The sequence below is a fragment of the Xenopus laevis genome, chromosome 6S (assembly GCF_017654675.1).
Source record: "Xenopus laevis strain J_2021 chromosome 6S, Xenopus_laevis_v10.1, whole genome shotgun sequence".
NCBI classification, from domain to species: domain Eukaryota; kingdom Metazoa; phylum Chordata; class Amphibia; order Anura; family Pipidae; genus Xenopus; species Xenopus laevis.
In genome coordinates, this window is record NC_054382.1 from 14,957,712 (window position 1) to 14,975,807 (window position 18,096).

Here is an 18,096-nt window from a genome sequence, read left to right on the forward strand (position 1 = left end):
AAAAATGTAATGTATAAAGGCTGGAGTGACTGGATGTGTAACATAATAGCCAGAACACTACTTCCTGCTTTGCAGCTCTCTTGCTTTCCACTGATTGGTTACCAGTCAATAACCAATCAGGGACTTGAGGGGGGCCACATGGTCATAACTGTTGCTTTTGAAACTGAGCTGAATGCTGAGGATCAATTGCAAACTCACTGAACAGTTATGTCCCATGTGGCTCCCCTTAGTCACCGACTTCAGTTAGAGAGCTGAAAAGCAGGAAGTAGTATGCGAAAGTTAGATATTGGGGAGCACCAACCATCAGTTATAGGAGGATGGTGTGCAGAGTCAGATATTAAATATTAAATCACAGAGAAAAGGAAAAAGAACTGACCCATATAGCTGCACCTTCCCATCCACAGCATCCAATGTATGTCTCATGCGTGTAAAGAAATAAACAAAACGTAACTTTTAATATACAGTTTAAAATTAATGTCCAGTGTTCACACTTAAAAATAGGCATTGGGACTTCAGGGGCCCGCATTGGGGGTTCAGGGGCCCGCATGGGGCTTCTGGGGCCCGCATGGGGGTTCAGGGGTTCACATTGATGGTCAGTGGCTCATTGGCGGCCAGTGGCACTGCATGGTGCAGGGGCTCACATTGGTAGCCCTTACCTGCAACTGGGGGTCTCCAGTTGCAACTTCTTCTCCTTCTCCTGTGCAGTCTTCTTCTTCCTCCAGCGGTGTCTTCCGCCGTCTCCAGGAAGCAATTCCGTCTCCAGGAAGAAGCTCCTTCTCCAGACACGACTTCAATCTTCTGTGTGCACACGGCAGGCTGCCGGCAGGTTTAAATAGAGTTGCGCCCGTGCGTACTGACGTCATGCGTACGCACGGGGCGCAACCAATGTAAATTTCGCAACATTTGTTAATTGCAGCGCGGCCGGGCCCCACTCAAAGCCAAAAATCCTCCGGGCCCGGGAGGACTGTCCCCCCTGTGACCAGGGGCGATTCTTGCTATAATGCCGCCTGAGGCGGCCTTCTTTCGCCGCCCCCTTCCCTCCTCCCGGCACTAACCTTTATAGCGCCGGAGAGGGCAGGGGCGGTCCGCGACGATTCGTGCAGAGAGCGCAATAGCGCTCTCTGCGCTAGAAGAGCCGAATTTTCGGTTTGAAAACCGGAAATTCGGCTCTTAGTTACCAGGAGCGGCATTTTTGCCGCCCCTGGCAACCAGGGGGGCGCTGCCGCCTGAGGCGAGTGTCTCAACTCGCCTCATTGGTGGAGCGCCCCTGCCTGTGACCCCCTGATGGCGGCCCTACACATGAGACATACATTGGATGCTGTGGATGGGAAGGTGCAGCTATATGGGTCAGTTCTTTTTCCTTTTCTCTGTGATTTTCTGACTATTATGTTACACATCCAGTGTCTCTTGGCCAGATCCCAGCTGAACAAGTGGTATTAGCAGTCGAAAAGTGCTTATATTTCAGAAAACACTAAAAATAGACACTTTTTGCAAATCTCAAGAATGGGCTGCAGTTATACAGAAAGCTCCGAATTACGGGGAGCTCTCCTCCCATAGACTCCTTTTTATCCAAATAATCCAAATTCAAAATTATTTCCTTTTTCTCTGTAATAATAAAACAGTAGCTTGTACTTGATCCAAACTAAGATATAATTAATCCTTATTGGAAGCAAAACCAGCCTATTGGGCTTATTCATTGTTTACATGATTTTCTAGTAGACTAAAGGTATGAAGATCCAAATTATGGAAATATCCGTTATCCGGAAAACCCCAGATCCTGAGCATTCTGGATAACAGGTCCCATACCTATATAATTAATTTAAAATCCGTTAAAGGTGACCCCACAACAGAATGACAAACATAAGCTGTACATAGTGATGGGCGAATTTCTCGCATTTCGCTGAAAAATTTGTGAATTTCCCGCAAAATTTTTGAAAAATTTGTGGGAAAATAGTGAAATTGTAAAGTTTCACGAAAAAAACGTGAAATTCGTACATTTTCACAAAAAAACCTGGAAATCAGACATTTTCACAAAAATAGTGAAAATCTGATATTTTCACGAAAAATCATGAAAATCGGAATTTGACGCCCACGTCCAAGCCGACGCTGGCGTTAAAGTCAATGCGCGTCTAAATAGTGTTGACACCTGCCGACTTTGACGCAAGCGAGTTTTCGGACAGGAGTTCAAAAAATTTAAATTTAAATTTCACTGGAGACTCGCAAAGTTCGCTGCAAATTCGTAGCAGGCAAATTTATTCGCCCATCACTAGCTGTACAATAAATAAAGGAAAAACTGCACGTATCTCATTAAATTCCATTTATTACTAAAAATTCACACTGTAAGTCACAAATACATATGCACTTGTTTACAATGTGCCGGTTAGAAACCCCATTTGCTTTTTTTTTTTTTTTGCACGGAATTTAAATACTTGAGGGTGGGGAATGATTCAAGCTGGAAAAATATACATTTTTGAGGTTTGTTTGTTTGTTTGAATTTTTCCCACTCTATATTATATTGTATATATATATACATACAAACAGATTTAAGCTGCTTTAAAGGTAAACATATAAAGTCGGAGAATATTGCTTGCAAAATGGACCTGGTTGCAAAGGAATTAACCCACAGGGGGAGATATAAAATCTAGGAAGTACAAAAATCATCAACATTTTGTATTAAAAACCGTACAGCAATAAATCGCGTAGACTGTCCTGATTGCCAGCTCTTTGGGCCTCTATAGGTTTCCCTTACCATGGCAGGAAGGAGGAAACGACCTCTCAGAGAACCAGTTTTTAGCAAGACAAGGCAAATAATATAAAAAATAACCAAGAAATGACCCAAAACCTTGCACACTCTCGCACGCACACAGCACATGCACAATATAAATAAACAGCAAGAACGCATCTCAGAACCTTAGGAATGACCAGTGACTTCCAAATGCACTTTTGGATCGGCGCTGTGGGTGTAATGGAAATAAAGGGATTGCTGGATTTCCAGCCTCCTCAGATTCTATGAAATAAAGAATAACAGCAAGTTTCTTGAATAGAAATAGTCAACCCCTTGCAAATTAAAAATGACTGTTTCTGGAAGCAGAGTTAGGGATTAGCATGGGGCTGCTTTTGGAGCCCTGTAGTGTTTTACATTCAGCTTCTACTGGGGCTGAGGTTGGACAATGTCTTTTGCAGCTGTCTACGTTCCTAAAAGTAGTACCACCGAAGGCAGGGAGCAAAATAGCACCCTTAGGGAGTCAAGAGGCTTTACAGTTACAGGGAACAATGTTTCCCCAACCTGTGGAGTGAGCTGGAAGGGAGAGAGAGCTCAGCATGAAGGATAGCTTGGATGAGATCTCAGAAATAATGCCTATTTGCTCTCCTAGGCATATCTGAAAGCCCACCCTTAAAGGGATACTGTCATGGGAAAAAAAAAAATTTTCAATATGAATCAGTTAATAGTGCTGCTCCAGCAGAATTCTGCACTGAAATCCATTTCTCAAAAGAGTAAACAGATTTTTTTATATTCAATTTTGAAATCTGACATGGGGCTAGACATTTTGTCAATTTCCCAGCTGCCCCAAGTCATGTGACTTGTGCTCTGATAAACTTCAGTCACTCTTTACTGCTGTACTGCAAGTTAGAGTGATATCACCCCCTCCCTCCCCCCCCCAGCAGCCAAACAAAAGAACAATGGGAAGGTAACCAGATAGCAGCTCCCTAACACAAGATAACAGCTGCCTGGTAGATCGAAGAACAACACTCAATAGTAAAAACCCATGTCCCACTGAGACACATTCAGTTACATTGAGAAGGAAAAACAGCAGCCTGCCAGAAAGCATTTCTCTCCTAAAGTGCAGGCACAAGTCACATGACTGGGGGCAGCTGGGAAATTAACAAAATGTCTAGCCCCATGTCAGATTTCAAAACTGAATATTAAAAAATCTGTTTGCTCTTTTGAGAAATGGATTTCAGTGCAGAATTCTGCTGGAGCAGCACTATTAACTGATTCATTTTGAAAAAATTTTTCCCATGACAGTATCCCTTTAAGGTCCCCCATAGACGCAAAGATTTTTCTTGCCGAACGACCGATTTTAGCAAAGTCCGACCAATCCTTCGAAATTATCGTGCGGTTAGTGGGATTGGAATGATCGTACATCTTACGATTTTTCGTCCGACATCTGTCAGAAAAATGGATTGGCCAGGTTAAAAAAACTTTATTGGTCCCAGTACAATCTATCTATGTCTGCAGGGACAAGCAGGCAGCTCCCCTTTGTTTTCCTGGCAATATCGCCTGAAATGGTCTTTTTAGTTGATGGACAATTCGTACAATCGTTTCGAGATAATCGTGGTGTCATGATGACGATCGGATCTTTACATCTGTGGCCAGCTTTAGGGAGCTAGCACACGGGCAGATTTTGGGAGATTTCGTCGTCTGGCGATAAATTGCCTCTTCTGCGGGATGACAATCTCCCCGAACAGCCTTCCGCCTGCTATAATGCGAAAATGGCAGCGCCAATGCCGTCTCATGAGGCAACTTCGGGCGACTTTGGAAATCGAAGCGCCACGAGTGCATTGGCGCTGGCATTTTGTCATTATAGCAGGCGGCAGGCAGAGGGATGGCAGTTCGGGGAGATTGTCGCCCCGCAGAAGAGGCGATTAGCTTCCAGGCGACGAAATCTCCCCGAATCTGCCCGTCAGGCGGGAGATTTGGGGTGAAAACATATTTGAACTTTGTTTGAATGACATCTAGAAATACATATATATATATGGTATATATCGGTTACCTTGTTGAACTCAATGGGGAGCACCAGGCCCAATCTGGCAATCTGTGAGTTCTGGCAAATGCCGAGGGGCTGCTGTAAGATTCTCTATGTGTCATTATATAATGGGCTGGTGGTGGAGGGCTGTATGGGCCTTTGGGTACTGTAAATTGGGAATCCCAGTCCAGGAGTGAGGGGCAGGGCCGGAACTAGGGGTAAGCAGAAAATGGAAGTACCTAAGGCTCAAAGATGGAGGAGTGCTAGGCATGTACCTCTTCTGGCGTCTACTTCTAGTCTGGATCCCTGAGCTCACACAGCTAGGGTTGCCACCTTCTCTGTAAAAAAATACCGGCCTTCTTATATATTTATCTTTTTTCCCAATTAATAACATTGAGATCAACCGTCATTTTTACCGGCCAGGCCAGTAAAATAACAGCCAGGTGGCAACCCCTACACACAGCATTTACCTTTCCCCTGCCCCAATCATTGACACGCGTGTGCTTTTCTTCATACATTCCCATTAGGAGGGTGCGAGGAGGCTGGACGGATTACTTAGGACACACGTCCAGCCTCGCCCGGTACTGCCAGGGGGTAGGGGAAAGCCTTGAACTTAAAAAAGTCAGATAACTTAATCTTTGAGGTGCAGCAATGGAATGTAAGTGCAGCCCCACGCTTATCCCGGTTTCTGCTTTAGTCCAAAGCAAAGCAGCCATTTTTTTCAGAAATCACCCCATTACGTTGTCCCTATATGGATAATAGCACATAATTACTATGGTTCCTGTGCAGATATACGAGTAAAAATCATATCTGTGGTTGTGGGGCATGGGGGACAGGTTTGGATATGGATTGAATTTAATTATGGATATAAGAGTGTCAACTGTCAGACGTATTCTAACCAGACCTCAATCTTTTATAGGTGAACATCTACATCTGTGTGCGACCAACTCTGGGTATAATCAAAACCCCCCCTGTAGGAAATTTAGGGCATAAACAATGCGTGCAATAGAAAACTCATGAAATGTAATAAAAACAGCAACGAAATATAAACATGAAATGCATCTTTGCATGAAGCAATCATCCTACATCCAAATACTTACTCGTCCTCTTTACTTGCTTAATAAATAAAGTGATGGTAAAGTACAATGGCTTTAGCATCCTAGCAGGCATACTCTTATACACAAGAGAGGGAGCCATGTTGCTCAGTTGATGCATTCTCCGTAGCAGTAGAAGAGCCCCCCAAGCGTGAACAAGTGTTCAAATATAGTGAACTGAGCTGATAAAAAACGAGAACGGCAGTTCCACTCTTACGTACAAAGGCGATATATTGCACAATAAGGTAAGCCTTCATACTTCAATGTCAGTTTAAGAAAAAAAGGGTAACATTTCCCTTCAAATGGGAGATCCGATTAGAAGAGACAAAAAGCCAACGTATGGTTTTAATGCGCCCTCTTTAACCGTACAACAAAAAAATGGATTCACATCTTAAATTAACCTGTGTAAAGCTGGGGCCGCATAGGCAGCTTTCTCTTGGCATTGAAAAGACACAAGAAAGGAACCATAAATTCTTGGCAGGGCCCCCTGAATGTCTGCTGACAGCCTGCAGTCATAGTTATGAGCTTAAAGGGATACTGTCATGGGAAAACGTGTTTTTTTTCAACACACAACAGTTAATAGTGCTGCTCTAGCAGAATTTCTGCACTGAAATCCATTTTTCAAAAGAGCAAACAGTTTTTTTTTATATTCAATTTTGAAATCTGACATTGGGCTAGACATATTGTCAGTTTCCCAGCTGCCCCCAGTCATGTAACTTGTGCTCTGATAAACTTCAGTCACTCTTTACTGCTGTACTGCAAGTTGGAGTGATATCACCTCCTCCCCCCCCCCAGCAGCCTAACAACAGAACAATGGGAAGGTACCAGATAGCAGCTCCCTAACACAAGATAACAGTTCCCTGGTAGATTTAAGAACAGCAAGCAATAGTAAAAGCCAAGTTCCACTGAGACTGATTCATTTACATTGAGTAGGAGAGATTACAGCCTGCCAGAAAGTAGGCACAAGTCACATGACTGGGGGCAGCTGGGAAACTGACAATATGTCTAGCCCCTGTCAGATTTCAAAATGAAATATAAAGAAATCTGTTTGCTCTTTTGAAAATTGGATTTCAGTGCAGAATCCTGCTGGAGCAGCACTATTAACTGATGTGTTTTGAAAAAAACATGTTTTCCCATGACAGTATCCCTTTAAATGCAGCAGGCAGCATATTCCCTGTTCTAATCGAGGTAATGCTTCTATTGACTGCTGCCCGCAGTTCAGTGCTGGACATTGGCTCAGTAGGAGAATGGATGCCAAACTAAGAGTCCGCAGTGGGGCCAATCAAATGGAGTCTAGTCGGATATCAGGAGCAGCTTCCTAGCAACTCGACACCCCACCATTCCCCAAAATCCACTCTGGGAGACTTATGTGGCCCAGGCCTGTTAGCGAGAAACGAAAAAGTATGAGATAACAGTACTTCGTTTGTCAGCCAATCACAATTCTCTTCTTCTTCTTGTACTCAGGTCATTGGCAACTTGTAATACAACCAAGCAACAAATAAAAAAAATATAAAAGGAATAGATATGAACTAAAATTGCAAGAGTCATTTTAACTCCATGGGAAAAAAAAAAAACTTGTTCTTTGATCCCTCCACCTAATACTTCATCGACCCGCATTTCTGTAAAAGAGATACAACTATGCTGGCTGGGGGCTCAGCAAGAGAATATGAAGTCAGATAGTAATCGGTGTTAGCAGCAACCTTTAATGCTGGTTTCCCTCGAGAAGAGAAATAAGTCATCTCAGTCTGTAGGTTACTTTGTTTGCTCTTTGCTTTCGTTTCCATTCCCCTACAGTAGAAACGGCAATGGCTTCCATATGAAAAAGAGAGAGTGGATGATGTATCCCATCCTTGCGACACGGAGGCACTGTAACGGAGGCTTGCCAAATTTTAGAGAATTCAAAGAAACAGAAAAGTTTTGCTGTCTTAGGACAAAAGCCAACGAGTGTCCAGACAAAACAGTACGTAAGACAAGAGTGGCTAGCGGAAGGTGCCACTGTTAAGATACAATGGCGGGGGACCACCGTACGACAGTCAGGTTATCTGCGCTCGCTGATCTCCTCTTGGCTAATCTTCGGAAGTCCTTGTATTTGTCTTCGCACAAGCGAGAAATGGCCTATGAAATATGGGGATAACGGGAAAATACATCATTTTCACATATATATTTGTTTCCATAGTCACACGCTTTCACTGCAACATGAGGAGATGAAATCAAGTAGGACAAAGAAAGCTCCCCATGCAGCTTTTTTTGCACAAAAAGAAGTTTGGCAAGAAGTTGCTCAGGAGCCAATGCAAAAAAGCTGCCTAGAAGGGTGGGAGGCTGCAACGTTTAAATGCAGTAACATCCTGAGCTTCTCCGGCTCTCACTGCCAAGCCGGAACATGTCCACTGAAAGCAAGGACTCTGACTGGCTTCCAGCATTCATGTCTCACAGCTGGAGATCAGAGCAGTGAGTGGGGGCTCTGGCCAAACGATGTGCCCAAACATGGTGACCGACCATTTCTACTGCTCAATTTTGCATTGTTTAATGTGGTTTAAAAGGGTTTACTTGTCCTTTAAGAATATCTTCCAATAGAAAAATACACAAATGTAACTATATTTTTAATTTGAACGTTTGGCCCTTGGGCCGAACGATCGGATTACAATGGACAGAACGGGCGCCGACATTTCGTAGGACTGCATCAACCTGCCAATGGGGTCATCGATCACAGGAAAAATCAAACCTGCCCGATTATCTCGTTATCTGGCCGATTTTTGGCCTGATATCGATCGGGGAGACCCGTCAGACGGCCCCACACACAGGCAGATAAGATGCCAAATCGGTCTAGCGGACTGATATCGGCAGCTTTAATCTGCCCGTTTATGGTCACCTTTAGTTGTGATGGAAATTTGATAAAGCTTTATCTAAAAAATAAATAGTTTGTGTCACTTAGTATGTGGCCATCTACAGCAGCCAATGAGTATAATAAATACTCTGCAAGACGTGCTCGCTGGTTACTGTGGGTTACTGGACCATTTAACTATTTTATGTCCTATCTAAATACTGAATGCTTTGTGTTACCTCTTTCCAGGCAAGGCATACGATTCCATTGCATCAGACAGCTTCAAGTAACACAAACGAAATAATAAAAGAGAAGGGAAATAACTAACCTCAAGTTTACATGCACGATCCCGGCTCAGGGGCTCCAAGGGAAAGCTGAGATTGTTGCTTTCTGCCAGGGACCGCAGATCAAAATAATACTTGGCGTAGACACTGGATGGAACATTGATGTTGAACTGTAGCAGCTCCAGAAACTGACGCTCCAGCTCATTCCTGCAAAACATAAAATGTCACTCTATAGGACAAATATTCATGGGATTAAACTCAAGCCTTACGAAATGTCCTTATAGAGTGCAACATTGCTTTGGAACCAGCCACAGAAGTTCATTCTTCTCTGTAATTCGCTGCAGTTCAAATATGGTTTCAGCCAATCACAAGGCAATTTTCAAAGTGCTATTATAGAACAGCACCCCACGTGTTACTCAACAGAGACCAGTGGCAAATCTTTTTTAAATTTAAGTTTAAACCCATTTAGGTCCAGGGGCTTGGGTATATAAGGTGCCTACACAAGAGCCAATAAAATCCCGGCCTCTCAGGACAAATTTGACAGCATATTTGGCCTGTGTATGGGCCCTTTCCAATGGCCAGTCCAACTGATTTCAAAATTAACCACATTTACCCTCTTGATACAATGAATCAATCAGATCAGCCTGATTTGGCTCAGTCAATGGGTTATCAAATCAGCTTGTTTGGCCTCACCAAACTTCCTGGGGAACAAACCTAGCAATTACATTCTCTGGGGGTGCCTAGAATTTGTCCTTTGAAGGGGAACTATCGCAACAATCAAAAATTAATATAAGCTTCATCATACTGAAATAAGAAGCTTTCTCAATACAATCAATTAAATATTCTGTCCTGTTACTGAAATTATCAAGTTTATCTTCACTAACCCTCTCTCAGCATCTGTTTCTCCTCATTCTGTCTTCATACAGCAGTTGGTATATTAGGGAGCAAGTATAGTAGGGAAAGATGGTGCCTATAGATCCAATATATCTTATAGGGGGACTCCTTTTGCCTAGAAGATGTATTAGAGCTCACTCTATTAAAATCACCAGACATCATGTCTCACTACATGCAGGATTTGTGCAAAAGGCAGATATTTTGTTAGATTTTGTTTGTACTGGAATCAGTTATTTGAGTGAGCTCTAATTCATCTGCTAGGAAAGGAGCCCCCCTATAAGATATATTGGATCTAACTGTCAATGAATATCTGACACCCAACTGCTGCATTAAGAGAGAATAAAGAGAAACAGATGCTGAGAGAGGAATAGTGAAGATAAACTTCATTATTTCAGAAACAATGCAGAATATTTACTTGATTATATTTAGAAAGTTTCTTATTACAGTATAATACAATACAATTTAAGTTAATACAAGTAATACATTTGGAAGACACCTGCCATATTTAAATAAATATATCCTAATTTCCCAAATAACCTTCCAGTCCACCTTGCTAATTTGATATCTTTGCCCTTACATGTCCTCCACGGTGATATCTTTTAGGATCTGGCAATAGTCCACGTTCCACACGGCTTGATCATCCCAAACTTTGGATGCAAGGAGGATGGCACCCAGGACGATCCGCTTCCAGTTTGCTGGGCAAATGTCGATCTCTGCATACGTTAACAGTCGTTCCAGGTAGACCTGAGGGGAATGAGAAGCAGGGGACACGTCAAACGGCTACGGGTTTGTGTTTGTAGAATTAGTCTTACCTGAACGCACACATAGGCTGGCTGATAACTTTGCAGAGGCATATCCATTAACCTATAACCTATTAATCAGTATAATTCCCATTATATTAATAAAATTATAACCCAGAGGAGGTAAATTTTTAAAATTTAAACCCCTTAGCTACTCATAACAACCAGATGTTTTTATTCCTAAAAATGCACTGGCCTGTTAAACGCTTGCTACTTGGAATGCATTGTTTAACCTGAGAATTAAAGTAGAACTAAACCCTTAAAATGAATGTGGCTAAAAATGGCATATTTTATATAATGAACTTGTTGCACCAGCCTAAAGTTTCAGCTTGTCAATAGCAGTAATGATCCAGGACTTCAAACTTGTCACAGGGGGTCACCATCTTGGAAAGTGTCTGTGACACTCACATGCTCAGTGGGCTCTGAGCAGCTGTTGAGAAGCTAAGCTTAGGGCTCGTCACTAATTATCCAGCAAATAAATGAGGTAGGTCTATTATATAAGCTGATGCTACAGGTTTGCTGATTATTAAATTCTGATGCTAATTGCACTGGTTTACGTGCTGCCATGTAGCAATTATCTGTATTAATTACTAATCAGCCTTATATTGTGAGCATGTGCAGTGAATCAGCAGAAAAGAAGATGGGGAGCTACTGGGGCATCTTTGGAGACACAGATCTTTACTGCTAAAGGACTGTGGTTGCCTTGGGCTGGTACAGAAGCCCAAAACATAATGTACAACATTTCTAGCTACTTCTTTAGTTACGCGTTAGTTCTCCTTTAATGCATTGCTCCTCCAGGCACCAGCTCATAACCGAAACACTGTTACCCCAGCATTTCCGAATCATAAACACAGATACAGTATGCTTCTCCTCTTGCTCTAGTCTCCAGTCAAGGGTAAATACTCACCAAAGTTACTATGGCACATTCAGCCGTCAGTTGGGCAGCACTGAACAGGGTTCGAACAAAGCGGTAGATGTGTTTCTGTTCTGGGTCGTGCTTTTCATAATCTGGAGGGACTTCTGATTTCTGCAAATAAAAATGTATCATGACAGTACCTTATATGGAGCCTGTTATCCAGAATGCTCGGGACCTAGGGATTCCGGATAACAGGTATTTCTGTAATTTGGATCTCTATAGCTTTAGTCCACTGAAAAAAATCATTCAAACCCAATAGGATTGTTTTACCTCCAATAGGGATTATTTCTTAGATGGGGTAAAGTACAAGATACTGTTTTATTATTGCAGAGAAAAAGGAAATCATTTTTAAAAATTGGAAAATTTTAAAAATGTTTTGCTTTTAGTGGAGTCTATGAGAGTGGGCCTTACCATAATTCATAGCTTTCTAGATAACAGGTTTCCAGGTAACGGATCCCATACCTGTATATTATACATTTTCAGCTGAAGAGGAAGACCTGAGATTTATATACTTAAGAGATCAGTACTTACCGACAGGGGGTGAAGTTTTTCATCAAAGATATCTAATAGCAGCCTCCCGTCTCCATCTCTGGAGAAGAAAAAAAGAAACATATAAATTCTACAAGATTAATTTCTCCATTTTTTAATCTTTCCTGCTTTCAAATAGGGGTCACCGGCCCCTTCTAAGAACAAACGCACTGTAAAGCTACAAATGTTTTTGTTATTAGTACTTTTTATTACTCGTCTTTCTATTCAGGCCCTCTCCTATTCATGTTCCGGTCTCTTACTCAAATCAATGCATGGTTTCTAGGGTAATTTGGACCCTAGCAACCAGTTTGCTGAAATTGACAACTGCAGAGCTGCTGAATAAAAAGCTAAATAACTCAAAAACCACAAATAATAAAAAATGAAAACCAATTGCAAATTGTCTCAGAATATCCTTCTCTACATCATACTAAAAGTTAACTCAAAGGTGAACAACTCCTTTAAGTAGAACATTAGGCAACTTCGTCGGATATAAAATACAGCTTTCTGCATTCCCCGCCTTGCTTATTACGGAAATCCTCAGTATTGCCTAAGAGCTATAACTTGCAAGTTGGGTCAGTGACGTGACCAGGACGAGGGGATTTATTGAAGTGACGGCAGAGCTAGCAGCAACATGTCCATCATTAGTGCCATATTTTGCCAATTCCCAAACGCACAGATAAATCATGCAGCTCCAAGCTTCACAGGCAGTCAGGCCAAAACCTCATGATGCATTTCTTTCCAAATGAAACCTGACAGCTAGAGCAAAGATTTATCCGACTGTCAGCCCAACGTTCCTTGACCTGTATTTCTTTCCAGCACATGTGTATAATGTGGCCTCATTCCTTTGGAAACAGCATCCATGGGTTCATCTCCATTCCAAAGCACTGCTGTGAGATTAGTAACATCTGGAATTGGGGGGTCAAAGGTAGTAAAGGAATGTAAATCTGCCACTTGCTGCTGAATGCCATCTAGTGGGACTGATTAAAGGGGTGGTTTTCTTTTAGTAAGTTATAGAATGGGCAATTCTAAGCAACCTTTCAATTGGTCTTCATAATTTTTTATGTTTTTATTTTATTTATTTTGACTCTTTCCAGCTTTCAAAAAGGGGGTCACTGACCCCATCTACAAACAAATGCTCTGTAAGGCTACAAATTTATGGTTATTGCTACTTTTTATTACTTACTGTATCTTTCTATTCAGGCCTCTCCTATTCATATTTCAATCTCTTATTCAGATCAATCCATGGTTGCTAGGGTCATTTGGACCGCAGCAACCAGATTGCTAAATATTGCAAACTGGAGAGCCGCTGAATAAAACCCCACATAACTCATAAACCACAAAAAATAAAAAATGAAAACCAGGTGCAAATTGTCTCAGAATATCACTCCCTATATCATACTAAAAGATGAACAACCCCTTTAATGTTTAAAGGTGTGATTTGCCATTGTAATGAACTTTTAGTATATTATAAAATGCCCTATTCCTCCCAACTGGTTTTCATTATTTCTTTTATTCTGACTCTTTCCAGCTTTTAAACAGGGGGCACTGACCCCGCAGTCAGTAAGGATGCAATGTTATTATTGCTGCTCATTTTTATTACTTATCTTTCTATGTAGGCCCTTTCCTATTCATATTCTGATCTGTCATTCAAAACACTGCCTAGTTGCTAGGGTAAAAAGATCCTAGCAACCATAAAGCTGCTCAAGTACCAACTAGAGAGTTGCTGAACAGAACGCTAAATAACCTAAAAACCATTACACACGAAAACCTATGGTTAATTGGTTAAATTAAAGGTGAACTAGCCCTTTAAATGAACACATTTTTCATAGGAAGGCTTGAGTAAGATCAAATAGATGACTTCCACTGACTTAAGTGTCTGTCTGTCTGTCACTGGTAGGGCCAATAAGAGACTGGAATATGAATAGGAGAGGCCTGAGTAGAACGACGAGTAAATAAAAATTAGCAATAACAATAAATTTGTTGCCTGACAGAGCATTTGTTTTTAGATGGGGTCAGTGACCCCTATTTGAAAGCTGGAAAGAGCCAGCAGAAAAAGGCAAATAATTAAAAAAAAAACTATAAAAAAGAAATAATGAAGACCATTAGAAAAAAACGCTTATAATTAACCGTTCTACAACATACTAAAAGTTAATTTGAAGGTGAAACACCCCTTTAAAGGCATGTTTTGGATTACATAGGACCATACTATTAGTACCGTTTGATAAGGAACAAGCAATACCTACCGGTTTTTGATGTGATAATATATTGCAAGGGCTACGCTGTAAAACAAACAAACAAAAGAAACGAATGAATGCATTTCCGTAAAAGTAATTTCTTCTATGACATTTAAATGAATTGTGTATTTACCTCTACATACTGTACATTTACTCCATTAATCCTGTGTAACTATATAACAGGAATATATTCTAGGCAGCCAATGAGCTTGTTCCGTCCTGTGTTTCTGAAGCACAAGCTATTGACAGCCATCAAAACATAAGGTGCAGCAATTCTAGTAATAATGATTTGCAAGCTCCTGTGGATTAATACAGTACAGGTATAGGATCCCTTATCCGGAAACCCGATATCCAGAAAGCTCAGAATTACGGAATGGCTGTCTCCCATAGACTCCATTTTATCCAAATAATCCAAATTTTTAAAAATGATTTCCTTTTTCTCTGTAATAATAAAACAGTAGTGTGTACTTGATCCCAACTAAGATATAAGTAATCCTTATTGGAAGCAAAACCAGCCTATTGGGATTATTTAATGTTTAAATGACTTTCTAGTAGACATAAGGCATGAAGACCCAAATTATGGAAAGATCCGTTATCTGGAAAACCCCAGGTCCCGAGCATTCTGGATAACGGGTCCCATACCTGTATTATATTATATATTTATACAGTAAATTCATTATATAACATATTTAGCATTTCTAGCCATATTACTTCTCCTTTAAGGTTACCAACTACAGGTATGAAACCTTTTATCCATAATGCTCGGGACCTGGGGGTTTCCAGATAACAGATCTTTCTGTAATTTGGATCTTCATACCTTAAGTCTACTAGAAAATAATGAAAAAATTAAATAAACCCAATATGCTGGTTTTGCTTCCAATAAGGATTAATTATATCTTAGTTGGGATCAAGTACAAGGTGCTGTTTTATTTTACAGAGAAAAAGGAAATGTGTTTTTAAAATTTTGATTATTTGGTTATTTACTAAACTCTGAATGCCAAAAACCCGAAAAATTCATATTTAGTATAAAATCTGAATTTTTAGTCAAAAAAATAAATATGATTTTTTCGGAAATTTATTATACTCCTAGGATGGCAAAGTCCAAATCAGAAAATCCGTCAACTCAGACCTGTCGAGGTTGCACATAAGTCAATGGGAGAAGTCTCAATGATTTTTTTTTTCCGAGCAAAACGCATAAGAAATCATAGTTTTCAGTTGAAAAATCTGAAAAAAGTGAAAACCTGATCTTTTCCCTCAAAGCAAATTTTCGGGAAAATGTAATAATAAATAAGCGTAAAAAACCAGAGCGGATTTGATCGGGGTTTGTAGCAGAAAATATTGAGATCAATTCAGACTTTGGTAAATAACCCCCTTAGTCTTAGACTTAGGTAGGTATGAATTACGGAAATATCGCTTATGTGGAAAACCCCAGGTCCTGCGCATTCTGGATAAAAGGTCCTATACCTGCTTATGTACACACTGCTTGGGAAAACAATGATGTTCACCACATATCTCTGGTTAATCTTTTTTACTGTTGATTTTTTTCCATAGATTGTCATTGTGATGTGCACAATATGGAATGTTTGGCGTCTAAGGGCAAGACTCTGCTACGAATGATCACCAGTAATTAGAGGTTATATCAGAGTCATCCCAACATGCCACGTTAAGCTCAGGCCATGCTTAATAGGGTGTCTAGTTGATAATGTGCTTGTTCATTATAGGCAAGAATGTAAAAATATCTACAGATGGTGCTGTGTTAAAAAAAAAAAAAACATTACACAGACCAATATAAACAGTGCTCCATCTGTATCACAGACTACCACTTTGGGCATCTTCCTTTGTTCATGGCAAATCCATAAACCCAACCTCTGTTTATTTAACCCAGTACAGAGTCAGCTTTGATTTATAGATAATAAAGTTTTTATGTACCCATAAAACAAGCATAATGGAAACATAATGGATTAAAAGGCTTTTTCAACATACTTGACATGATTAAAGGGGAAGTGCACAGTGCAGTTCTAAGACATGATGTCTTTAACATTTTATTGTTATGTATCTCTGCACTTAAACTGCTATCTAATAGCTCTGGTTATTGGCTCTAGGAACCAGGCACCGGATTTAACTCTTAGAAAAGAAAATAAATAGGATCAAACTGGAATGGTACAGATCATCACAGCAAAAACACATCTCTGGGCATTTTTTAAATAAAGGTATGTAAAATATACCATTAAAATGGGCTATATTTCACTCTGCTGTATTTTCATCACGCTGTGATCAAATTATCCATGACAAAGTCCAGGTTGTGCTATATATAGAGGTGTGCACTGGCAGATTAGGCCAATAGCACTTAAAATCGCCAGCGTTATGGCACTCGTGGCGCTTCGTTTTCCGAAGTCGTCCGAAGTTTCCTCTTGAGGCAACTTCGGGCAAATTTGGATAATAAAGCCCCGCAAGTGTCATTCCACTGGCGATTTTTAATTCTAGGCGGCAGGAAGGCTGTTCGGGACGATTGTTGCCCCGAAGAAGAGTAGATTTGTCGCTGGGGTGACTAATCTCCCCGAATCTGCCCTGTGCCCTTACCCTAAACGAGTTTTTTAAGCTGACAGGCAAGATTATACACTTGGCAGGCATATTGCAGGTGATTTTACATGTTGTACCATAACATTAAGCAGTTGATCTTGCGGAAACGTTACTTTTTTTTTTAAATTTACAACACACCATTATAAATATACCCTTTAGTCTTGAAGCCGACCTTTTACACTTGCAAGGATCAGCAAAAACAATTGTAAAACAGGAAAAGGGTTACAAAAAAACAATAAAATAGGAACAACATTTTAAAGATCAACTGCTTAATTGCTTTTAATGGTGAATCTCCTGTCACAGATCGCTGACCTCTGCATAGATGTGAAAGTGCTATATACGCAGAACATTTGTATCTGTGCAAGTGCCAGCGAGCTGCCCAATGTGTTGACAACAATCTTTGTGACAAATTCCATTGAATCCATTATGAACCATACCCACCATTTAATTGTATACTTGAGGTTTGGCTGGCTGACTGTGCTGTCGTCAAGGTAAATAGTAGAACACGAGCTGTATTTTCGGCGTAGTTGTCCTGGAGGATGCTAGTGTCGGATATAAGAAACAGTGACAGTTAATGTGCCAATGGCTCAGGGTAACAAGCTGCCAGTACTCCTTCTATCAAACTCTTATTATGCCTGGCAACTTTACTTCCTAACAGTTTACTTGCACATCTGCATACTAAACAATCTTTTAAAGGACAACTAATGGTAACTAAAGAAGTAGGCTATAAATGTTGTACATGATGTTTTGATCTTCTGTACCAGCCCAAGGCAACCACCGCCCTTTAGCAGTAAAGATCTGTGTCTCCAAAGATGCCCCAGTAGCTCCCCATCTTCTTTTCTGCTGATTCACTGCACATGCTCTGTGCTGCTGTCACTTGCTGAGCTTAGGGACCCACTCACAATATACAGTACACATAGAATAGAAATGTCACAATATAAGGCTGATTAGTAATTAATACACATAATTACTACATGGCAGCACAGAAACCAGTGCAATTAGCATCAGAATTTAATAATCAGCAAACCTGTAGCATCAGCTTATATTACAGCCAGGGAAGCTCATTTTCTGCTGGATAATTAGTGACGAGCCCTAAGCTTAGCTTCTCAACAGCTGCTCAGAGCCCACTGAGCATGTGAGTGTCACAGACACTTTCCAAGATGGTGACCCACTGTGACAAGTTTGAAGTCCTGGATC

General features: G+C 40.8%; 1 protein-coding gene across 1 annotated transcript in view; it reads right to left on the minus strand.

Moving 5' to 3' along the window:
- Window positions 1–6,896: 6,896 nt before the first annotated feature.
- LOC108719837 (cyclin-Y) overlaps window positions 6,897–18,096 on the minus strand; it is a 68,328-nt gene continuing 57,128 nt past the window's right edge. The window contains exons 4-10 of the mRNA XM_018269050.2: window positions 17,341–17,441; window positions 14,329–14,364; window positions 12,089–12,146; window positions 11,549–11,668; window positions 10,419–10,585; window positions 8,992–9,154; window positions 6,897–7,957 (exon numbers count right to left, since the gene is read on the minus strand). Of these exons, the coding sequence (XP_018124539.1) occupies window positions 7,841–7,957; window positions 8,992–9,154; window positions 10,419–10,585; window positions 11,549–11,668; window positions 12,089–12,146; window positions 14,329–14,364; window positions 17,341–17,441 (762 nt within the window). The 3' untranslated portion in view covers window positions 6,897–7,840. The remainder of the gene's footprint in view (window positions 7,958–8,991; window positions 9,155–10,418; window positions 10,586–11,548; window positions 11,669–12,088; window positions 12,147–14,328; window positions 14,365–17,340; window positions 17,442–18,096) is intronic.